Source organism: Chrysochloris asiatica, unplaced genomic scaffold (assembly GCF_000296735.1).
Source record: "Chrysochloris asiatica unplaced genomic scaffold, ChrAsi1.0 scaffold00047, whole genome shotgun sequence".
Classification (NCBI taxonomy): domain Eukaryota; kingdom Metazoa; phylum Chordata; class Mammalia; order Afrosoricida; family Chrysochloridae; genus Chrysochloris; species Chrysochloris asiatica.
In genome coordinates, this window is record NW_006408565.1 from 17,366,384 (window position 1) to 17,386,442 (window position 20,059).

Consider the following 20,059-nt stretch of genomic DNA (forward strand, 5'->3'; position numbering starts at 1 on the left):
ATGTCAATCTTGATACAATCCTGATATAATCAATCAGCATACTGATTGAATAAATATGGTGAAAGGATACTACCCTAATTCACACCTTCCTGAGTTTAAGCCACTCAGTAACTCCTTTTTCTGCTTACACGACTGCCTCTTGATCTGTGCACAGGTCCCACATGTGTGAATTAAACCTTTATAGTCAATAAAACACAAGTAAGCATATTTCAGGTATTCTTTGCTTTCAGCCAAGATCCATCTGACATCAGCAATGATATCCCTCAGTCTACCTCCTTTACTGGATCTGGCTCGAATTTCTGGCTGTTCCTTGTAGATATACAAAGAGGCTTCACAAAGTCCATGGAAAAATTCCATTATCTTTTAAAATTCCCTATTTCCAAGAACTTGTTGAAGTCTCCTCAGATGGCTGCAACCATTTTTTAATCACCTTCAACAAAACTTTACTTGCACATATTACTGACATTGATAATTTTCACATTCTGTTGAATCACCTTTCTTTGGTGATTGCTTCACAATGGGCATAGACATGGTTCTCTTTCAGTTGGCTAGCCAGCTTTGCTGGCATAGGCAGGTGCACATTTCCACCAATGCTTCCATTTGTTGAAACATCTCGACTGGTACTCTGTCAATTCCTGTAGCCTCATCTTTCATCAATACTTCCAGGGCAGCTTGGATTTCATCCTTTAATACCAACAGTTCTTGATCGTATGCTCCCTCCTCAAATGACTGAATATCAACCAGTTCTTTTTGATACACTGGTGGCGCTGGTTGATTTGAACCACAAGGTCAGTGGTTCAAACTCATCAGCCACTGACTCGACAGCACTTAACAACCACATTCCTTCCATCTTGTGATGTTTCTTGTGTTGTTCAGTTTTTTCGCCCATAGAATCCTTCCATACTGTGACTTAGAGCTTGATTTTTTTTCATCAGTTCTTTCAGCATGAGAAATGCTGAGTGTGTTCTTCCACTTTAGTTCTCTGACACCAGGTCTTTGCAGATTTCCTTATTTGACTCTCTTGAGTCATTCTGAAATCTTCTGTTCAGCTCTTTGCCTTCATTTTATCCTTTTACTTTAGTTATTCTGTGTTCCAGAGCAAGTCTTCCTTGTAGGCATATGGATATTATCCTGTTACTGACTGCACTGTACTTCAGGATAGATGTTGAAGTGTTCTTTAAAACAATGAATGTAATGCCCTTGCCCTTCATTTTGTTATTCTCCACATAGTATGTAGACCATATGATCCTTCTCTTCAAAATGGCCAATACCGGTTCGTTTTAGCTCACTAATGCCTAGGATCTCAACCCTCACGTGTTTAATTTCGCCCTTGACAACTCCTAATTTTCCTAGATTCATACTTCATGCATGCCATGTTCTGATTATTAGTGGATATTCTCAGCTGTTTCTCTTCATTTTGAGTCATGCTCCATCAGCAAATAAAGGTCCTGAAAGCCTTGTTCCATTCATGTCATTATGGTCAGTGCTGTTTTGAGGAGCCAGCACTTCCCCAGTCGTATTGTGAGTGCCTTCCAACCTGAGAGGCTCATCATCCAGCACTAGATCAGACTATGTCCCACTGCTACTCATAAGACTTTCACCGTCCAATTTTTTTTCAAAGTAGATTATCAAGCCCTTCTTCCTAGTCGCATTTCATCTAGAAGCTCCGCTAAAACCTGTCGACCTTGGGTGACCCTTCCAGCATCATAGCCACAACAATCTGACAAACTGACAGACAAGTGCTGCTCACCTGGAATGCCCCACCTGAAATGTAGCATTGAGTTCCTCTGTGCTATGCCTAGTGTGCCTTTCCCTTGTTCTATGAGGCATCCAGGAAGGTCTCTGACCACTGTGTTCTCAGCATCCTCAGCTCTCTCTGCCACTGCCTTCCTTTGACATTGATCAGACACTGTCAGTGACTGCTGCTGTGTTTGCAGACAGGGCACTCACAGAGGACCTGGGCCCAGTAAGCTCAGCAGTCCAGGTTTGTCCATCACAGGACCCAGGACGAACTGGGTCAGTGCTTGATGGTAACGATGGTGTACGTGACAGGCCAAGGCTCACCCTGACATGTCCAGGGCTCTCCAAAGCATCCAACACTTCCATGGCCTTCCATGTCAGTGCCTTAAAGCCAAACAAGGGCTGTCAGGCCCTGGATTCTAGAAGCAGAAGCGCATACAGCTCAGTGAATACGACCCTGGGTACTGAAGGCAGAGGGGCCTGGGTACAAAGCACAGCTTGATCATATGTGAGGTGTGTGACCTTTGGTCAAATCATGTAACCTCTTTGGGCCTCAATTTCTTCATTTAGAAAGTGGACACATCTGTAAATAGTGTCTGCCACACAGGCTGACTTTAAAGGACAGAGATGTAAAACCCCCAGCACATCGTAGGCACATAGTTACTGGTGATAGCAAGCATTTGTGTTCACCCTCTGCTTATGCAGATGTTGGCACTGTGGACAACTCCTTGGAGCTGGAATAGTCTTTGTTGTCCTTCCTTGAAATGTCTGAGTTTTTCCAAAACTGACCCCTTCCACTCTATCTTGGATTGCCCTCTCCTTCCGAAAGCCAGGGGCTGTTGGAGGCACAGAACCCAACCCTCCACAGGCTCTTATACGTGTTTATTGAACAGCTGCCTAAGTGAGCAAATGAATGAATCTGCCAATGAGCCAATGAAAGCCCTTTTTCTCAGGTCAGGGAGACAACCACGAGAGCAGCCCTTGAATGCTGGAATGAAGGTTTCCCAGGGGACCAAATGTGCACACACATACACATAGACCCCTGTCTCTGTCCCCACAGGGTCTGTACCTGCCGGCTCTTTCCCCGCCACCTCCATCCCTGCAGGATCCTCACCTGCAGTGCTGGTGACACCTCAGCTGGAGACCAAGAGCATCGGGGCCAGTGTGGAGTTCCACTGTGCTGTGCCCAGCGACCGGAACACTCAGCTCCGCTGGTTCAAGGAAGGGGGTCAGCTGCCTCCTGGCCACAGCGTGCAAGACGGGGTGTTGCGGTGAGCTCCCCAGCTCAGGGCTCATAATAGGCTGAGTTAAAATACCTGACCTATGGGACTTGGCATGAACCAGTGTCCTTGGGCAAGTCACTTCACCTCTCTAAGCCTCAGTGTTCTTGGGTATGCAGTGGGTCATCTGAGACTTTGTAGAGCATTTAGCACAGTAAACTGTGGCCCGTGCCATCTTATTATCAAGGAGAGAGAATTGGCGTTAGGTCCAGACATAAGGTTGAGTCCAGAAGTATCGCTATGAGGGTAGCAGTCCGTCATTCACAGATTTAGTTTAAATGAAGCGTGTCTAAGCATGTCTCTGTGACCAGCGGAGCCTGCAGACAAGTTCTCTCAGTAATACGCCTGTCTTCATCTCGTTGTTGTTGTTATGTGCTGTGGAGTCGGTTCCGACTCATAGCAACCCTGTACAGGGTTTCTGAGGCTGTAAATCTTTACGGGAGCAGACAGCCTCATCCTTTTCCTAAAGAACAGCTGGTAGTTTCGAACTGCTAACCCTCATTGTTGTTGTTGTTAAGTACCATGGAGTCGGAACCGACTCATAGCGACCCTGTACAGGGTTTCCGAGGCTATAAATGTTTACGGGAGCAGAAAGCCTCATCTTTCTCCTACGAAGCGGCTCGTAGTTTCGAACTGCTGACTTTAAGGTTCACAGCCCCACTCGTAACCATTACGCTACCAGAGCTCCTTGCTGACCTTCATTAGGTGCTTTAAATAAAAAAGGTCCAAGCAAAACAGTGGCTTTCCAGGGGATCTGCTACGCCAGTCCAGTTCCAGGCTGAGGGGTCAGCTCAGGTTAGAGAAACTGTTTTTTGGGATTCCAAAGATGACCCATCATAATAGAATTTCTCGAATGACATAGGACAATTACACAGGCTGATCAGGAAGAAGTTTTAAGAAGATGGAAAACTGCATTGTGGAGGGAAAAGACTGGGAGAGTTGGCAGTGAGAAAATTTTTTCTTTTTCCCATCACAGTAACATATAAGTTCATTCTTTAAAGGTAGCCAGGGCTCTCGAGAATTTCACTGAGAAATCTTATCCCAGCCACCCTACAGCCCTGATCTTGCCTCTTCAGACTTCTTTTTTCTTCCCAAACTCTAGTAACATTCAAACAGAATACAATTTGAGCCCCTCTAGGGTACCAAGGAGCCCTGGTGTGGTGCTATAGGTTAATACATTGGACTGTAAGGTCAGTTTGAACTGCAAGGTCGGTGGTTCAATCACCAGCCACTGATCCTCAGAAATCCTATACAGTGTCCCTATGAGTTGAAACTGATTCAATGGCACTTAACAACAACAGGATGCCAAAGGACTTCTGGTGTGGCATTGTAGGATAAACACACAACTGCAAGGTCAGTGGTTCAAATTTACCAGTCATTCCTCAGAAACCCTAAACCCTAAACAACAACAACAGTATACCAAAACTGCAATTTTGATATGGTATCAATCAAAAGAGCAGAATTTTTGAGCGAAGGATGTTGTTGTTGTTGTTGTTATGTGCTGTGGAGTCGGTTCCGACTCATAGCGACCCTGTACAGAGTTTCCAAGGCTATAAATCTTTATGGGAGCAGAAAGCCTCATCTTTCTCCTGCGGAACAGCTGGTAGTTTCAAACTGCTGACCTTGCGGTTCACGGCCCGATTCATAACCACTACGCTACCAGAGCTCCTTCAAGGAAAAGATGGGAGAGATCAAAACACCACCTTCAGAACGTTTAGACCAAGACAGAAGATACGTTGAGAAACTAATGCTTCACATTTGGATAGTTTTGTTTAATAAGGTTCCTATGATTTTGTAGCAATACTTTTTGACTTGCCATGGTATAGACAGATGACCTCAGATGTCAGTTGCCATTTGGTAACCAAGATCTTGAGCTTTAGACCAGAAGGTCCTTGTACAATGAATGTGGTGACACCCACCCTGCTACAGTAAAATTTGTGAAATCAGGGACCTGTATAAGAGAGAAACCTGTCAGAGAAGGAAGATGCAAAAATCTTCCACGAAAATGAGCACCAGAAAAGTGGTAAAGCTGCACCCTGTCAAAGGCAGAAAACGTCTGAGATCTGGAAAAATGAGGCAATCCTAGCACATACCAGCCCTCACAGGTTGTACTTACCTACCTTGTGTGATTATTGGATGAGAAGAAGAAGTGTGTTGATCTCTGACAGCTTGCAACTCTTGGGCAGTCTCATCAGCTATTTGTACTCCTTGATGCCTTATTATTTTTTTCTTTACAGAATCCAGAACTTGGACCAGAGTTGCCAAGGAACATATGTGTGCCAGGCTCATGGACCATGGGGACAGGCCCAAGCCAGTGCCCAGCTGATTGTCCAAGGTAGGAGGTTGGTTTGGGGCTTCTGTGGAGAGCAGGGGAGAGGTGAGCAGGGCAAGGGGACCAGGGCTCAGATGATGTTCCCCAGGAAGTCCTTTAAATGCATCAGAATCCAGAGAGTGATCTGATTGCATCATCCTTGTGTCTAGATAGAGGAAGAAAACTTGATCAGTTTAACACAGGGTGGAAGAAGGCCCATGAAAGGAATGAATGTGTGGGTGGTCAAACAAACCAATGACCGAATGAATAAGTGGGTAAACATGTGAGTAAGTGAATAAACAAAATGAACAAGCAAATGAGTATGCTCATATGTGCAGGAAGGAATGAATAGTAGGGCTCCAGCAGCACCTTTTCCTGGTAGTCAGCAGCCTCCCTCGGGCCAGGCCTGAGCTGCACTGATTTCACTTGTCCCTTGGCCTCTCTCCTCCCCCAGCCCTGCCCTCAGTGCTCATCAACATCCGGACCTCCGTGCAGACTGTGGTGGTCGGCCATAGTGTGGAATTTGAGTGCCTGGCCATGGGTGATCCAAAGCCCCAGGTGACTTGGAGCAAAGTTGGAGGACGTCTGCGGCCTGGGGTTGTGCAGAGCGGAAGCATTGTCAGAATCACCCACGTGGAGCTGGCGGACGCAGGACAGTACCGCTGCACTGCCACCAACGCTGCTGGCACCACCCAGTCCCACGTGCTGCTGCTTGTGCAAGGTGAGGGCCAGCAAGGACCTCCGTGGGCACAGGCAGTGGGGTACAGGCTTCTGGTACCAGTCTCCCGCCCCCACCGCCTTCTTCACTCAGCTTTTCCACTGTCTGGTGGGATTTTCCATTTTGTGTATTTAAGGGGAAGGTTTCACAAGTGGTGGCAGCTGGGGATGAAGTAAGCATTCTCGAGGCAGGCTAGACCTCACTGACCAAGAGCTACTCCTTGGGCCTAAATTGAACTGGGGATAATGGAGGTGGGACTTCTCGCAGGAAAAGGATACCTACATCCAGAGCCTGGCTGTAATACAAGCAGCTTGTGGTTGACTGCTAACCTAAAGGTTGACAGATTAAACCCACCCAGTGACTTGGAGAAAGAAAGGCCTGCCGATCTGATCGCATCCAAGAAAACCCCATGGAGCAGTTCTCTCTGTAACACATGGCACCTGGCATCACCAGGAGTCGGATCATCTTGGCAGCCACAAGTGTTTTTAGTCCTCATCTACCTGAAGTGCTGGCCCTGAGTGGGCGGGGAGAGCTATAGCCCAGCTGGATGGTACAGACATACCATAAACATGAGTGGGTGTCAAACAAAGTCTAAAACAAGGACGAAGAAATAAGTGTTTTCTCTAAAGGCAATTCCTTTTTTTTCTTTAAGTATTTATTGTGAATTGAGTGATAGTTTACATGGGAGAGCATCAGTTTTACACTCATTGTTTCATTGCAATGATTACAGTCTCCTCCGTGCATCATTATTCAAGTGTTTGCTTCTAGTCCCTCTGGTTTTTTGTTTTGTTTTGGGGATGTACACAGAAACATTCAGGAATCTATAATCACTTAAACAACCAAAGGGCACATTCTGCAAACCTGCTTCCTGGCCACCAGCACACAGCCTTTCTCTTTCCAGGTGTCTAGAGTCCTCAGCTGCTCTATCTTTCCATGTCCTCATCTCTGTAAAGGCAATGCTTTTTTACATACAATTTACCCCTAAATCTACTCCCTCATACTGTCTGGCACCTAGTAGGTATTCAGCAAATTTAAGGCTGCACAATTTACTGCCCAGATGTGGGACCCTCCTAGAGACCCCACCCCTGTTAGCTCTCCCCTCAACCCTGAATAGCAGTGTGAGTGGAGTTGCATGGACCTGTCCCTAACTTTGACTCTGCTGCTCTCTCTGTACAATAGGTGAGCAGCCATTTCTCCCCCTCAAAGCCACAATTTCCTCATCTGTAAAATGAGAACACTGTGCCTCCCTTTAAGAGATAACAAGGTTGAACAAGTCCAGACAGAGAAATGATGACATATGTCTCCTTCCTTCTCACCCTCTCTCCCAAGCCTTGCCCCAGATCTCAACACCCCCAGAGGTCCGTGTGCCTGCTGGCTCTGCAGCTGTCTTCCCCTGCATGGCCTCTGGCTACCCCACTCCTGACATCACCTGGTCCAAGGTAAATGCTGGGCAGGGAACCCGCAGGCATATCAGGGGAACAGGGAATAATTCATAAGCATCTCAGTGTCCCCAGGGGCTGACAAGGCTTAGCACAGACTTGTGTGCTGTCAGTACTGAGGTGTCCCGGAGGCAGGGCTGGATACTAACCCTTGGAAAGTGTGGGCTAAGGCCAGGTCCAAGTACTCTGTGTTTGCAGCTGGATGGCAACCTGCCGCCCGACAGCCGCCTGGAGAACAACATGTTGATGCTGCCCTCCGTCCGACCCCAGGATGCTGGAACCTATGTCTGCACTGCCACCAACCGCCAGGGCAAAGTCAAAGCTTTTGCCCATCTGCAGGTGCCAGGTAAGACCTGTCCCCTGGAATTGGGCAACACCCTAATGGTTCAAGGTGGGCTTCCCCTCTAACTGTGCCCTCTGTCGGCAGAGCGCGTGGTGCCCTACTTCACACAGACTCCCCACTCCTTCCTGCCGCTGCCCACCATCAAGGATGCCTACAGGAAGTTTGAGATCAAGATCACCTTCCGGCCCGACTCAGCTGATGGTAAGCAGGAAAGGAGCTGATTTGCGGGGCCTGGCCTGGGATCGGGATCTTTGTAGTAGCCTGCCAGCATAGTCCGAACCCTGGCAATCTCAAATCCTGTCCACCTCCCTTGACATTCCCTGTCCAGGAGCTCCAAGCCTGCTGGGCCTCCCAGTCAAGACCTGCTCTTCATGCCTCCTCTCTCCCATCCCTGCACCCCTGTGATGTATCTTGAACCTCCCATGGTCCCATCTCCCTCTGTGGGACATCCACATGCTGCCTCTTATCCCTTCTTCCTACTGCCATCTCTGGTCCTCTGCCCCTCGGGGTCTCCCATTTCTCACCCTCTCCTCTCTCTCTCTCTTCCCGTTTTTCTCCGCTCTCTGCTTTTCACTGTCCAGGCCTCCTCCTCTACTCCGGTGAGTCTGCCTCCCTCTCCTCCTTCAGGTAGACCTAGCTGTATGAGTGAAGCACATTCACCCTCTCACTGGGGACTCCCAGAAAGGCCCTTCTTTTTGGTCACCAACCCTGAGAGAGTGAGAAGGCCCTGGTTTTATGAAGTATACCACAGTGGGGACAGGAGGTTACAGTAGAAAGGCTCAGGGAAGAGCTGGGGTGGTTCCTGGGGCTGGGGCGTGTAGGGAGCCTTGTAGTGAGACTGGCGGCCCTGACCTAGCTGTGTCTGCCCAGGGATGCTGCTATACAATGGGCAGAAGCGGAGTCCAGGGAGCCCCACCAGCCTGGCCCACAGGCAGCCCGACTTCATCTCTTTTGGCCTCGTGGGTGGAAGGCCTGAGTTCCGGTGAGACCCTTGCCCTCCTATTCACAGTAAAAGAAGGGGCTGGGAGATAGGATGGCAGAGCTGAAGTCAGGTACCCACTGCTCTGGTACAAAGGAGTCCTGGAGCAAGAAGGAGACAGAGCTTTTCCCTTGGTGATCACATGATCTGCTGGAATAGGCACAATATACCAGTCAGATGGAGGAAGCAGCCAGCTCAGACACGTGTAAAATGGGCACTCAGTGGCACTGAGTGCATGCATATGGGTGGAAGCTGCAGGTCAGATGTCATTCATTCATTCATTCAACAGCTGATCACCTACTATGTGCCAGGCACTGATGCAGACATCAACAAAACAGATAAGCGCTAGCCCTTGTAGGAATATACTTTTATGTTCTAGTAGACAAAGACCAGCCAAAGAGAGGCAGAAACCAGGGAATTTCTGAGACTGGAGGATTCTGAGGAAGTGAAGCAGGGGTGGCTGGGGTGCCCTGCAACTGGGGGAATTGGAGCCCTCTGGGCTGCTCCGGAAGAGATCCCTAGGAGAGGATGCAGGGAGAGAAGACCTGTGGAGCATCATGGATGGGATGGGAGGACAAGGTAGGGACAAAGACAGGAACAGCCCCCAAACCATGTCTACAGGAAATGGTCGCATCCTTTCTCGGGTGCCCCTTAGTCCAGGCTTCATATTAACTCCACCTCCACCTTCTGCTCCACTGGAATAGGTTTGACGCGGGCTCTGGCATGGCCACCATCCGCCACCCCACGCCCCTGGCCCTGGGCCAGTTCCACACTGTGACCCTGTTGCGCAGCCTCACCCAGGGCTCCCTGGTTGTGGGCACCCTGGCCCCAGTCAACGGGACCTCTCAGGTGAGACCCAACCCTGGCCCCTCTTCCCAGCCCCAACCCCTGCCCAACCTCTGCTGCCATTCCCAACTTCCCCCTCTCTTCAGGGCAAGTTCCAGGGCCTGGACCTGAATGAGGAGCTTTACCTGGGCGGCTACCCCGACTACGGCGCCATCTCCAAGGCGGGGCTGGGCAGCGGCTTCATAGGTGAGCCTCTTGCCAGGGCCAAACCTCACCTGGCTGACTAGTGAATGTTGTAGGGGCAGTCTGGGGCTGAGCAGGCTTCCCAGGACCCCCTGGTTCATCCTTCCTGCCCCCAGGCTGTGTCCGGGAGCTACGCATCCAAGGCGAGGAGATTGTTTTCCACGACCTCAACCTCACAGCACATGGCATCTCCCACTGCCCCACCTGCCGGGACCGGCCCTGCCAGGTGACTCCACACACGCTGCCCAGCCCCCTCTACCCCTGGCCCCAGCTGTGGCTGGCTGCTGTGGGCAGTGTAGGAGAGCAGGAAAGCATTCTTGCCTGACTTCTGGGGACCACTTTGCAGAATGGTGGCCGATGCCATGATTCAGAGAGTAGCAGCTACGTGTGCCTCTGCCCAGCCGGATTCACTGGGAGCCGCTGTGAGCACTCGCAGGCCCTGCACTGCCACCCAGGTATGTGCCCACCCACCCAGTCACTGCACCCTGGACACCCTGTGTCCCCTGTGACCCTTCTGTAATTCAGGTACTCGCCCCACCCCTCCCTGGTCCATACCCTCTCCATCACTGCTACCCAAGTACTTCCTCCTCCTCCTAGTATCGCCACTCAGGTACCACCACCTACTATCTTATTCCCCTTGTCCCCATTACCTACTAGCTAGGTACTCATTAACCTCACAGTGTTATCCAGGTACACCGTCTCAGTCACATGCCACACTCATACACCCATCATTACCACCAGCACCCAATCCAGCCTCCTCGGGCCCCACTCTTGCTGCCTTCCATTTCTCCCTCCATGCCCTCAGACCACCCTGGGTGGCACAAATGGTTATGCACCCAACTACTAGCTAAAAGGTTGGCAGTTCGAACCCACCAAGAGGCACCTTGGAAAGCAGGCCTGGAGATCTGTTTCCAAAAGGTCACAGTCTTAAAAACCCTGTGGCATGCACAAGTAGCGTCTCCATGAATTGGGATTTACTCCATGGAAATGAACCACTTCCTCACCCGGCTGGATGCAGCCTTCCAAGGCTGACATGGCTCTGGAGAGGGATGGGCTGAGCTCCACCCTCTCTAGAGTCCCCTCAGTGTCCTCATTAGCCTTGCTGTCCATCTCCTTCCCCCAGAGGCCTGTGGACCTGATGCCACCTGCGTGAACCGGCCTGACGGTCGAGGCTACTCCTGCCGCTGCCACCTGGGCCGCTCAGGGATAAAGTGTGAGGAAGGTGAGAGAGCCAGACCCAAGACCTGCAAGATGCCAGAAGGATGGGGAAACTGGGCAGGGGCACTCTGAGGCCACGATGGGTCATGTTGTTGTTGTTGTGTGCCATCGAGTCCATTTCTACTCACAGTGATCTGAGAACAGAGTAGAAGAGTCCCATAGTGTTTCGCAGGCTGTAGCTTATGGGAAGAGATTGACAGGTCTTTTCTCCTGCCGAGCGGATGATGGGCTCACAGCCAACCTGTCAGTTAGTAGCCAAGCACTTAGCCATTGTACCACCAGGGTTCCTATGATAGACCATAAAGATGATAAAATCTTGTTAGAGACCTTCACCTGCTGGTCTGGAGGGTCAGGGAACAGGGGGCTCTGGTGCTGCTACGGTTGTTGCCTAGCTGACCCTGAGCCTCTGGGACTGGGGAAGAGGACAGATAGTGGTCCAGGAGGGCCTCTTACATCCCCATTACCCTGGCTGAGCTGTGGCTGTTGCAGGTGTGACCGTGACCACACCCTCCATGTCGGGCACCGGCTCCTACCTGGCACTGCCTGCCCTCACCAACACACACCACGAGTTACGTCTGGACATTGAGTTCAAGCCATTGATGCCCGATGGAATCCTGCTGTTCAGTGGGGGGAAGAGTGCACCTGTGGAGGACTTTGTGTCCCTGGCGATGGTTGGAGGTCACCTGGAGTTCCGTTATGAGTTGGGCTCAGGTAAGTACTGGCAGCAAATGGAGATGGGTGTGGATGCACGCTTTATGTTCCCCTTGGCTCCCCATGGCCCAGCGAGGCATAGAAGAATACATTCAGGACTTGGACAAACCACTGCATCGTTTCTCTGTGTGACTTTAGGCAAGCCCTTTGTGAGTCTCAGTGTCCCAACTTGGAAATGAGAAGGTTGTAAGAAGCTCATTATCAGCTAAGTCTTTGTATGTGGTGGGGTGGGACTACCTGTTCGCCCAGCCTGCCTGGTCTCCTCCCCAGGGCTGGCTGTTCTACGTAGCATCGAACCACTGGCACTGGGCCACTGGCACCACGTGTCTGCAGAACGTCTCAACAAGGACGGCAGCCTGCGGGTGAACGGTGGGCGACCTGTGCTGCGCTCCTCGCCAGGCAAGAGCCAGGGCCTCAACCTGCACACCCTTCTCTACCTTGGGGGCGTGGAGCCATCCGTGCAAGTGCCCCCAGACACCAACATCAGCACTCACTTCCATGGCTGTGTGGGCGAGGTAAGGACCAGCCTCCAGAAGACAAGTTGGGGAGAGGAAGGGGTGCAAACTGGGGCCCTGCTGCTGCAGCTAACCCAAGACTATGGAACCAGACCTTTCACCTCACTGAGCCTCAGTGTTCTCATCTGTAAAATGGGGATAGTAACACCTACTTGGTATACTGTGGACCGACTGCACTGATGTTGCTCCTGGCACACAGGCACCCAATTTATTTCCCTCCCCACCCAGCCCTAGAGAACCACATGCTACCACTCCTGCTCGCATTTGGGCTCCCAGCTACCCTGTACTGGCATTCCCCTGGGCCTCTGCCTCCTCTGCCCCCATCAGTCCCTCAGTGCACCTGTGCCCACAGGTGTCAGTGAATGGAAAGCGGCTGGACCTCACCTATAGTTTCCTGGGCAGCCGGGGCATTGGGCAGTGTTATGACAGCTCCCCGTGTGAGCGCCAGCCCTGCCGAAACGGAGCCACGTGCATGCCCGCTGGCGAGTATGAATTCCAGTGTCTGTGTCGAGATGGCTTCAAAGGTGTGAGCCCCGCCCACAGTGGGCCCAGGAGGGAGAGTGGGGTGGCCAGTGGCCACTCGTACCCAGGCTCGCTCACCACCGCCCTGTCCCATAGGAGACCTCTGCGAGCAGGAGGAGAACCCTTGCCAGCTCCGTGAGCCCTGTCTGCATGGGGGCACCTGCCAGGGCACCCGCTGCCTCTGTAGTCCTGGCTTTTCTGGGCCACGCTGCCAACACGGTAAGCTAGTCCTAGCTTCTCTCCACCACCCTGCTGGGCCCTGGGGCTGGACACATTAACCACCAATGAGACTCCGCTCTTCCCCCATAGGCTCTGGACGTGGCACAGCAGAATCCGATTGGCATCTTGAAGGCAGTGGGGGCAATGGTATGGGCTTGGCGTGGGCGGGCTTGGCCTCCTCCTCTTCCAGTGGGTCCACACACACTCATTTCCGGCCTCCAAGCAAGGAAGGCTCATGGGAGGGCTACCCAGAGCATAGACAGGCAGAATCACAAGCGCAAATTCGCAGGGCTGGGTCCTGCCTCAGACTTACGGTGATGTCGATTTGGGCAGTCCTTGAACCACCTCAGTCTCCTCTTCTGTGTTCTTGCATTCAGTCAACAAATAACCGTTGTGTGCCCAGCCTGGTCTTGGGACCAGGAAGTTTAAGGACAGGATCTTTGCTCTCAAGAAGGAGACCTGGTGGCGCAGTGGGTTAAGGCTTGGGCTGCTAACTGCAAGGCTGGTTTGGACCCACCAGCTACTCCTCAGGAGTATCATCTGGTTTGTATAGTCCTATAGAGATTAGCTGTCTCGGAAACCCTGAGGACGAGTTTTACTCTGTCCTAGAGAGGTGCTATGAACCTCAACCAACAGCAGTGTGTTTGACTTTGCTCTCAAGAATTCCACAGTCTATTTAAAGTGAAGACGATGATAAAGAATGCTTATTAAACATTTATTAATGTACAAACTGTTCCATAGACATGTAACACCCAATTTATTATGAAGATAAATGGAGAACCCATGGTATGCTGGTTACAGACATGGACTGTGGAATCAGCCTGCCTGGTTTAAATCCTAACCCTGCCCCTGATTAGCTGTGTGACTTTGGGCAAGTGTTTTAACCTCTCTGTGCCTCAGTCTCCTCAGGTACAGTGGGAGACATGTAACATCCTTCCACAAGGCTTTGGATGAAACTTGTGTGAAGGTAAAATCCCTAGAGCGGTACAAGTGGGTACAGGATGTTCATTTAATTAATATTCTGTCTAATCCACAGAGTGGTTCTGGGCAGGCTCATTCCACAGTCCCTGCTAGGACTCAGTTGATGGAATAGTGTTTGTAACACACTGTGAATCTCTCATCACAGTGCCAGGCGCATAGTAGGTGCCCGATAAATGTAAGCTGTTATCCTCATCATTGGGGGGGAGACTGGCAAAGCGTCCCCTGCACTTGTAGCTAACAAGCCTCCAATGGCCAGAACCGGCATGGAAGGATGGGCAGTGAGCTGACGGGGCTGGGGACGTGGATGCCACACACTGTATGGACATTGGAGCAAAAGGCCCAGGTGCTGAGCAAGGCTTCCCACTTACTAGGAAAGTCCCTTCACTCCCAGCCTGTCTTCCCATCTGTCTGATGGAGGTTACACAAGGATTCCTAACCAAGCTTTTGTGTGTCACACACAGAAGTGACCAGCTATTTGTGTCGGACCAGCGCGTTTCTCAGGATGTAGGACTTTCAGGGCTAAAACCAGGACTGAACTAGACAATCAGGGTAGTTGGTCACCCCCTGTTGAGTTTGTCAGCTGCACAAAACAAAATAGCATAGAATTACAAAGGAAGCCAATACTACCCAAACAAGCTTACCAAAATAGTCTTTAAACTTGCTGATTTATAATGTATGCACTTCTTTATTGACACATGAGATAACAAGATCTCCTTATCACTTAGTGATAAGTGATAAGTATAAACAACCATTTGGAAGATCTGCAGCTACTTTGATGTGATAAGTAAATATGTGTGTGACTTCTATTAGTGACTGAGTCTCAGGTCCTGCTACTGCTGCTACAGTTTGTTGCCTACAGCCACAATTAAAGGAACTGCTAAATGCAGTGAGAAGTGAGGGAAAATACAGATGGCATTTCCCTCATCCAAGTTCCAAAAACCAAACTCATTGCTGGGGAATCGATTCTAACTCATAGAGACCCTCTAGGACACAACAGGACAGAAGCAGACTGCATATCTGTCTGCTGCACAGCAGCTGGTTGGTTTGAACTGCTGACCTTTCAGTTAGCAGCCAAGTGCTTGTTCACTGTGCCACCAGGGCTCCACTTCCAAGTTCCCCAAGCCCATAACCATCAAATCGATGCTAACTCATAGCAACCCCTATATAAGGTTTCTCAGACTGCAGAGCTATATGAGAGCGACCTCATCTTTCTCCCATGGAGTGGCTGGTGGGTTTGAACCACTGACTTTCCAATTAGCAGCTTGGGGCTTCAAGTTCACAGCCTCACCCCCACCACCCATGCACACACACACTGAATTCTGTCCATGGCCACTTGGGTCTCCAAGGCTTTGGGTTCTGAACCCCAGTACTGGTTTGTGTTGGTGTGGAGGTGGGGCTTATGAAATCTGAGGATTGTTGGGCGCTCCTGCAGGTGAGCAGGTGGCCCAGCATTCCTCACTTCTCCCGTAGACGCCCCTGGGCAGTATGGTGCCTATTTTCATGATGGTGGCTTCCTTGCCTTCCCTGGTCGCATCTTCTTCAGAGGGTGAGCTGGAAGTAGCAGGGGGCCCGGCGGGAAGGACAGGTCCCAGGGAGGTGAGGAGGGGACCTGGGATGTGGGCACCTGTGACCTTCACATGCTGCTCCCTCCACAGCCTACCTGAGGCACCTGAGACCATCGAACTGGAGGTGCGGACCACCACAGCCAATGGCCTCCTGCTTTGGCAGGGTGCGGTGAGTAGCCATGGGACATGGAGTCTTGGGGGCCCGGGGACAAGAGGCTAGCCTCTTAGTGGCAAGGGCAGTGGGGAAAGAAGGCAGCACTACAGCCTTAGGGGCCCCAGCTTTCCAGAGCGGGAACCCCAGAGACCCCATGCTTCCCTGGCAGATTGTGGGAGAGGCTGGCCAAGGCAAGGACTTCATCAGTCTTGGGCTTCAGGAAGGACAGCTTGTCTTCAGGTAGGTGCAGCTCCCAGGTCCCCAGCCCCACCCCTCACTTGTCAGGCCTACCCCAGCTCATACCTTCTTGGACTTGTGTGACCTACAGCTACCAGCTGGGCAGTGGGGAAGCTCGCCTGGTCTCTGAGGACCCCATCAATGATGGCGAGTGGCATCGGGTGATGGCGCTGCGGTAAGGGTGTCCAACTGGGCTCTAGGGAAAGGGGCCCAGAGTTCCGGAATGGACTGGGATGCCCTCACCATGGGCAGGGAGGCAGGCACTGAGCTCCAGGTGGGCAGAACTTGAAGCCGGAACAAGGGGAGAACCCACCGCCCAGAGTACAGACTTTAAGAGCAGGACAGGACTCCAGGGGCTGGGGGGACAGCTAAAAACTGGTAGGGGGCCCAGATCTCCCCCATGGAAGGAGGAAAGAATTCCATGGGCAGGGCAGACTTCTCAGCCTATAGTTTCTGTGGCAAAGGGTGGGAGGGAAGAAAGTGACCCACTTCCTCTGCAGAGAGGGCCGGAGAGGCTCCATCCAGGTCGACGGTGAGGAGATGGTCAGCGGCCAGTCCCCAGGCACTAATGTGGCAGTCAACACCAAGAGCAGTGTCTACATCGGTCAGTGGCACGTGAGCCTCTGTGTGGGCCTGGGCGGTCTTTGGGAGGGAGAGGGACTCTTCCAGCACTGGAGCAAGAATGGACCTTGTTTCCCTTCCCTACTCACTCCCTGGACTCCTGGAGCCCCGGCCCAGCAGCTGACATCACTACACCCCTCCTCCCTCCAATTCTCTTCCCACAGGCGGGGCCCCCGATGTGGCTAAGCTGACTGGGGGAAGGTTCTCGGCAGGCATCACAGGCTGTATCAAGAATCTGGTGCTACACTCGGCCTGGGCCGGCGCCCCACCCCCTCAGCCCCTGGACCTGCAGCACCATGCCCAGACAGGGGCCAACACGCGCCCCTGCCCCTCGTAGGCACCCGCCTGCCCCACACAGACTCCCGGGCAGCACCCCAGCCTGACAATGTTGAGTATATTATTATTAATATTATTATGACGACTTTTTTGTAAGAAACAGAGGCGATATCACACTTCGCTGCTACCGCCCTGGGCTGGACTGGAGGGTGGACACACCCTGGGCAAAGCCACAAGGCTGGTAGGCAGGGCAGATTGGATGTGGCCGCGTCTCAGAAGGCTCCAGGAACTGGGGCCAGGTATGTGACTGGGTAGACCCAGAACCGCCCCTACTGGTCCCTCAGGTGGAACTTCTGGAGGATGCCTCCATTTCTGCAGCCCTTGGGCAGCCTTCATTCCTATGAAAGCCCTTTTGGACACTCTAGCCTCGGCTTCCAGCCTGGTACCTCACAGCTACCTGACGGGAAGGCACCGGCAACTGTCTTTGCCATTCTCCCCTGGGTTGCAAGAGTTCTTGAGAGTCAGCCGTGGAACAAAAAGTCACTCAGCCCTGGGCAGCAGCTTCCCACCCTCATCAGCCAACATCCCAGCCCCTCTACCTCTTCCCAGCTGTCCTCCCTCAACACCCAGCCCAGGGGCTGTGCCCTCTGGACTGCAAGGGAAATCCCTCCCCAACTCTTCCCAGGAGCTGCTCCTAGCCCAACACAGCACAGCACAGCACTGAGAGGCTGTGTCCCACCATCCATCTGGAAGTGAAGGCCCAGGGGACAGTGGGAGAAGGTGTTGATGGTCAGGATGAGTTAGTGTTTGGGGGGCAGCGGGGAGCCAGAGCCCTTGACTGGGAGGATGGAAAGTCAATGATAGCCCGACCCTATCTGTGGAAACTGAGGGCCCAACTAGAGGCAAGCGCCCTCCCACCAGCAGCTCCAGACTGTGGGGGTCAGGCTACCTCCCCTCCATGTCCTAGAAGGGACCCTCCTGAGGTCTTTGTCTTGGTTTTTCTTAAATAAACGGTGCTATCCCCGCCAGGACTGTCTCTTGTGTCTGTGCCTAGGATTTAACTTGGTGGAACCTGAGGGTGGGCCAACTTGGGGCACCCAAGAGCAGTTGATACCTAGAAGGCAGCTTCAGGCTAGAAGGCCCTGATTCCCTGTCCTGGGATGTACACATGCTGAATGTTTTCTGGGCACACGTCATGCTCTGTGATGGGCATTTTACCTGTAGAACCACACATGCAGTGTTTGACAACTCTAACACTGAAATATACCCACTAACCTGCTACTGCTGAGTCGTTGCCAACTCAGTGACCTCATGGGGTAGAGTAGAACTGCTGTGTAGGGTTTGCAAGACTAGGAATCTTCATGGGAACAGACAATTCCATCTTTCTCCCTCAGAGCAATTGGTAGATTTAAACTTCTGTCTTTTCGGTTACCAGTTCAATGAAACTGAAGCGAAACTGAAGGTTAGAGAGCTTCATTCTGCCGCTCTTTTATCTAGTATTTCTTGAGTAGCTACTATAGCCCAGACATTACTCTAGGGATTGGGGAATACAGCAGTAAGCAAAATAGACAAAAATGTCTTCATGAGACTGGTGTTTTAGTATAGGAGACTGACAAGATACAAAAATTAATATGTTGTTGTTAGGTGCTAAGTTGATGCCAGTGCATAGTGATCCTATACACAACAGAAAGAAACACTGCCCAGTCCTGTGCCATTCTTACGAATGTTTTGTTTGAGACCATTGTTGCTGCCATGTGTCCGTCCATCCTCTTCTTTGCTGACCCTCTACTTTACCAAGCATGATGTCCTTTTCCAGGGACTGGTTCCTCCTGACAACATAGTACATAGACGAAGTCCTGCTAGCCTCAATCCTAAGGAGCGCTCTGGTTGTGCTTCTTCCGAGGTACATTTGCTTGTTCTCTGGCAGTCCATGGTACTTGCAACATTCTTCACCAACACCATAATTCAAAGACATCAACTCTTTGGTCTTCCTGATTCATTTTCCAGCTTTCACAAAAAAAGGAGGTCACTCTTCAAAGTGAAATCTTTGCTTTTTACCACTTTACAGAAGTCTTGTGCAGCAGATTTGCTTTGTTACCTGCTGCTTCCATAAACATTGATTGTGGATCTCAGTGAAACTGCAATCTTTCCTCCACTTTCCATGATGTTTATTGGTCCTGTTGTGAGGATTTTTTGTTTTCTTTACATTGAGTTATAATTCATACTGAAGACTATAGTCTTTAATCTTCATCAGTAAGAGTTTCAAGTCCTCTTCCCACCCAGCAAGCAAGGTTGTTAATGAGCCTTCCTCTAATCCTGATGCCACATTCTTCATATAGTCCAGTTCCTCAGATTATTTACTCAGCGTACAAGTAAATAAGGATGAAGCCCTACAACTTTGAATAGACTCCTGTGAACCTGGGTGGAGACCTGGTTGGCCAGCAGTGTGGCAAGACCTGGGGACTATTGGGCCCAGAGTCAGTGACATAACCACAGAGGACTAGAGTGGAGAGTGAAGCATCCAGCTGATAAGAAGAGAGGGCATATGCACAAGAACACCCACACTTGCAGATAATACCCACTTGACCTACCCTCAACCAGAAGAAGCTCAACCAGAAGAAGACAGAAGAGGACAAAAAGAGTAATCTGATACAATTTGATGAACTTGACCTACACCTATGGATGCAGTAGCTCAAAAGAGGGAACAAATCTTTACAGTGAGGATCATTCCCACCCACTCCATACACAGAGTAGACAGGGATGGGCAACTTAGACATTGGCTACCCAAAATGGGGGGGGCTACAAAGACAAGAAGTGACTGGCTTACAAACTTTCAAGAGGGAACCTAGATCTAGAGGGCGTGAAGGAAGGTAGAATCTCCACTGAGTAGTATCCAATCTGATGATAGGAAATGCAGATAGGTCTCTTGTGATACAATAGTGAATAATTGTTACCAGGACTGATTGTGAGGGTTGGAAACGTAAAGGTAGACATTTTGTAACAAGGAGGGGAGTGATTAACTTTTCAGTCTAGGAGCAGAGGTCCCTGGAACCATCAAGGGAGAAGAGCAGAGAGCCGGACCCTACCCAGAAAAGCAGTGACACCAGAGATGGAGGCAGAGAGGATGACGTGGAGAGATGGAATGGCTGGGGACTCTAGACCCAGAGAGGGAGAGGGGCTGTGTGCTGACCACCGAGAGGC

General features: G+C 51.1%; 1 protein-coding gene across 1 annotated transcript in view; it reads left to right on the forward strand.

Annotated features, from left to right (window-relative positions):
* Positions 1-16,919, forward strand: part of HSPG2 (heparan sulfate proteoglycan 2) — a 106,159-nt gene extending 89,240 nt beyond the window's left edge. The window contains exons 77-99 of the mRNA XM_006862403.1: positions 2,801-3,011; positions 5,258-5,355; positions 5,786-6,052; positions 7,379-7,488; positions 7,687-7,834; positions 7,916-8,032; positions 8,702-8,813; positions 9,515-9,659; positions 9,743-9,842; positions 9,956-10,065; positions 10,186-10,294; positions 10,963-11,061; positions 11,547-11,768; positions 12,039-12,283; positions 12,636-12,807; positions 12,902-13,024; positions 13,115-13,171; positions 15,476-15,551; positions 15,661-15,739; positions 15,894-15,964; positions 16,053-16,136; positions 16,462-16,565; positions 16,747-16,919. Coding sequence (XP_006862465.1) covers positions 2,801-3,011; positions 5,258-5,355; positions 5,786-6,052; positions 7,379-7,488; positions 7,687-7,834; positions 7,916-8,032; positions 8,702-8,813; positions 9,515-9,659; positions 9,743-9,842; positions 9,956-10,065; positions 10,186-10,294; positions 10,963-11,061; positions 11,547-11,768; positions 12,039-12,283; positions 12,636-12,807; positions 12,902-13,024; positions 13,115-13,171; positions 15,476-15,551; positions 15,661-15,739; positions 15,894-15,964; positions 16,053-16,136; positions 16,462-16,565; positions 16,747-16,919 — 3,032 coding nt within the window. The remainder of the gene's footprint in view (positions 1-2,800; positions 3,012-5,257; positions 5,356-5,785; positions 6,053-7,378; positions 7,489-7,686; positions 7,835-7,915; positions 8,033-8,701; positions 8,814-9,514; positions 9,660-9,742; positions 9,843-9,955; positions 10,066-10,185; positions 10,295-10,962; positions 11,062-11,546; positions 11,769-12,038; positions 12,284-12,635; positions 12,808-12,901; positions 13,025-13,114; positions 13,172-15,475; positions 15,552-15,660; positions 15,740-15,893; positions 15,965-16,052; positions 16,137-16,461; positions 16,566-16,746) is intronic.
* The last annotated feature ends 3,140 nt before the right edge of the window (positions 16,920-20,059 follow it).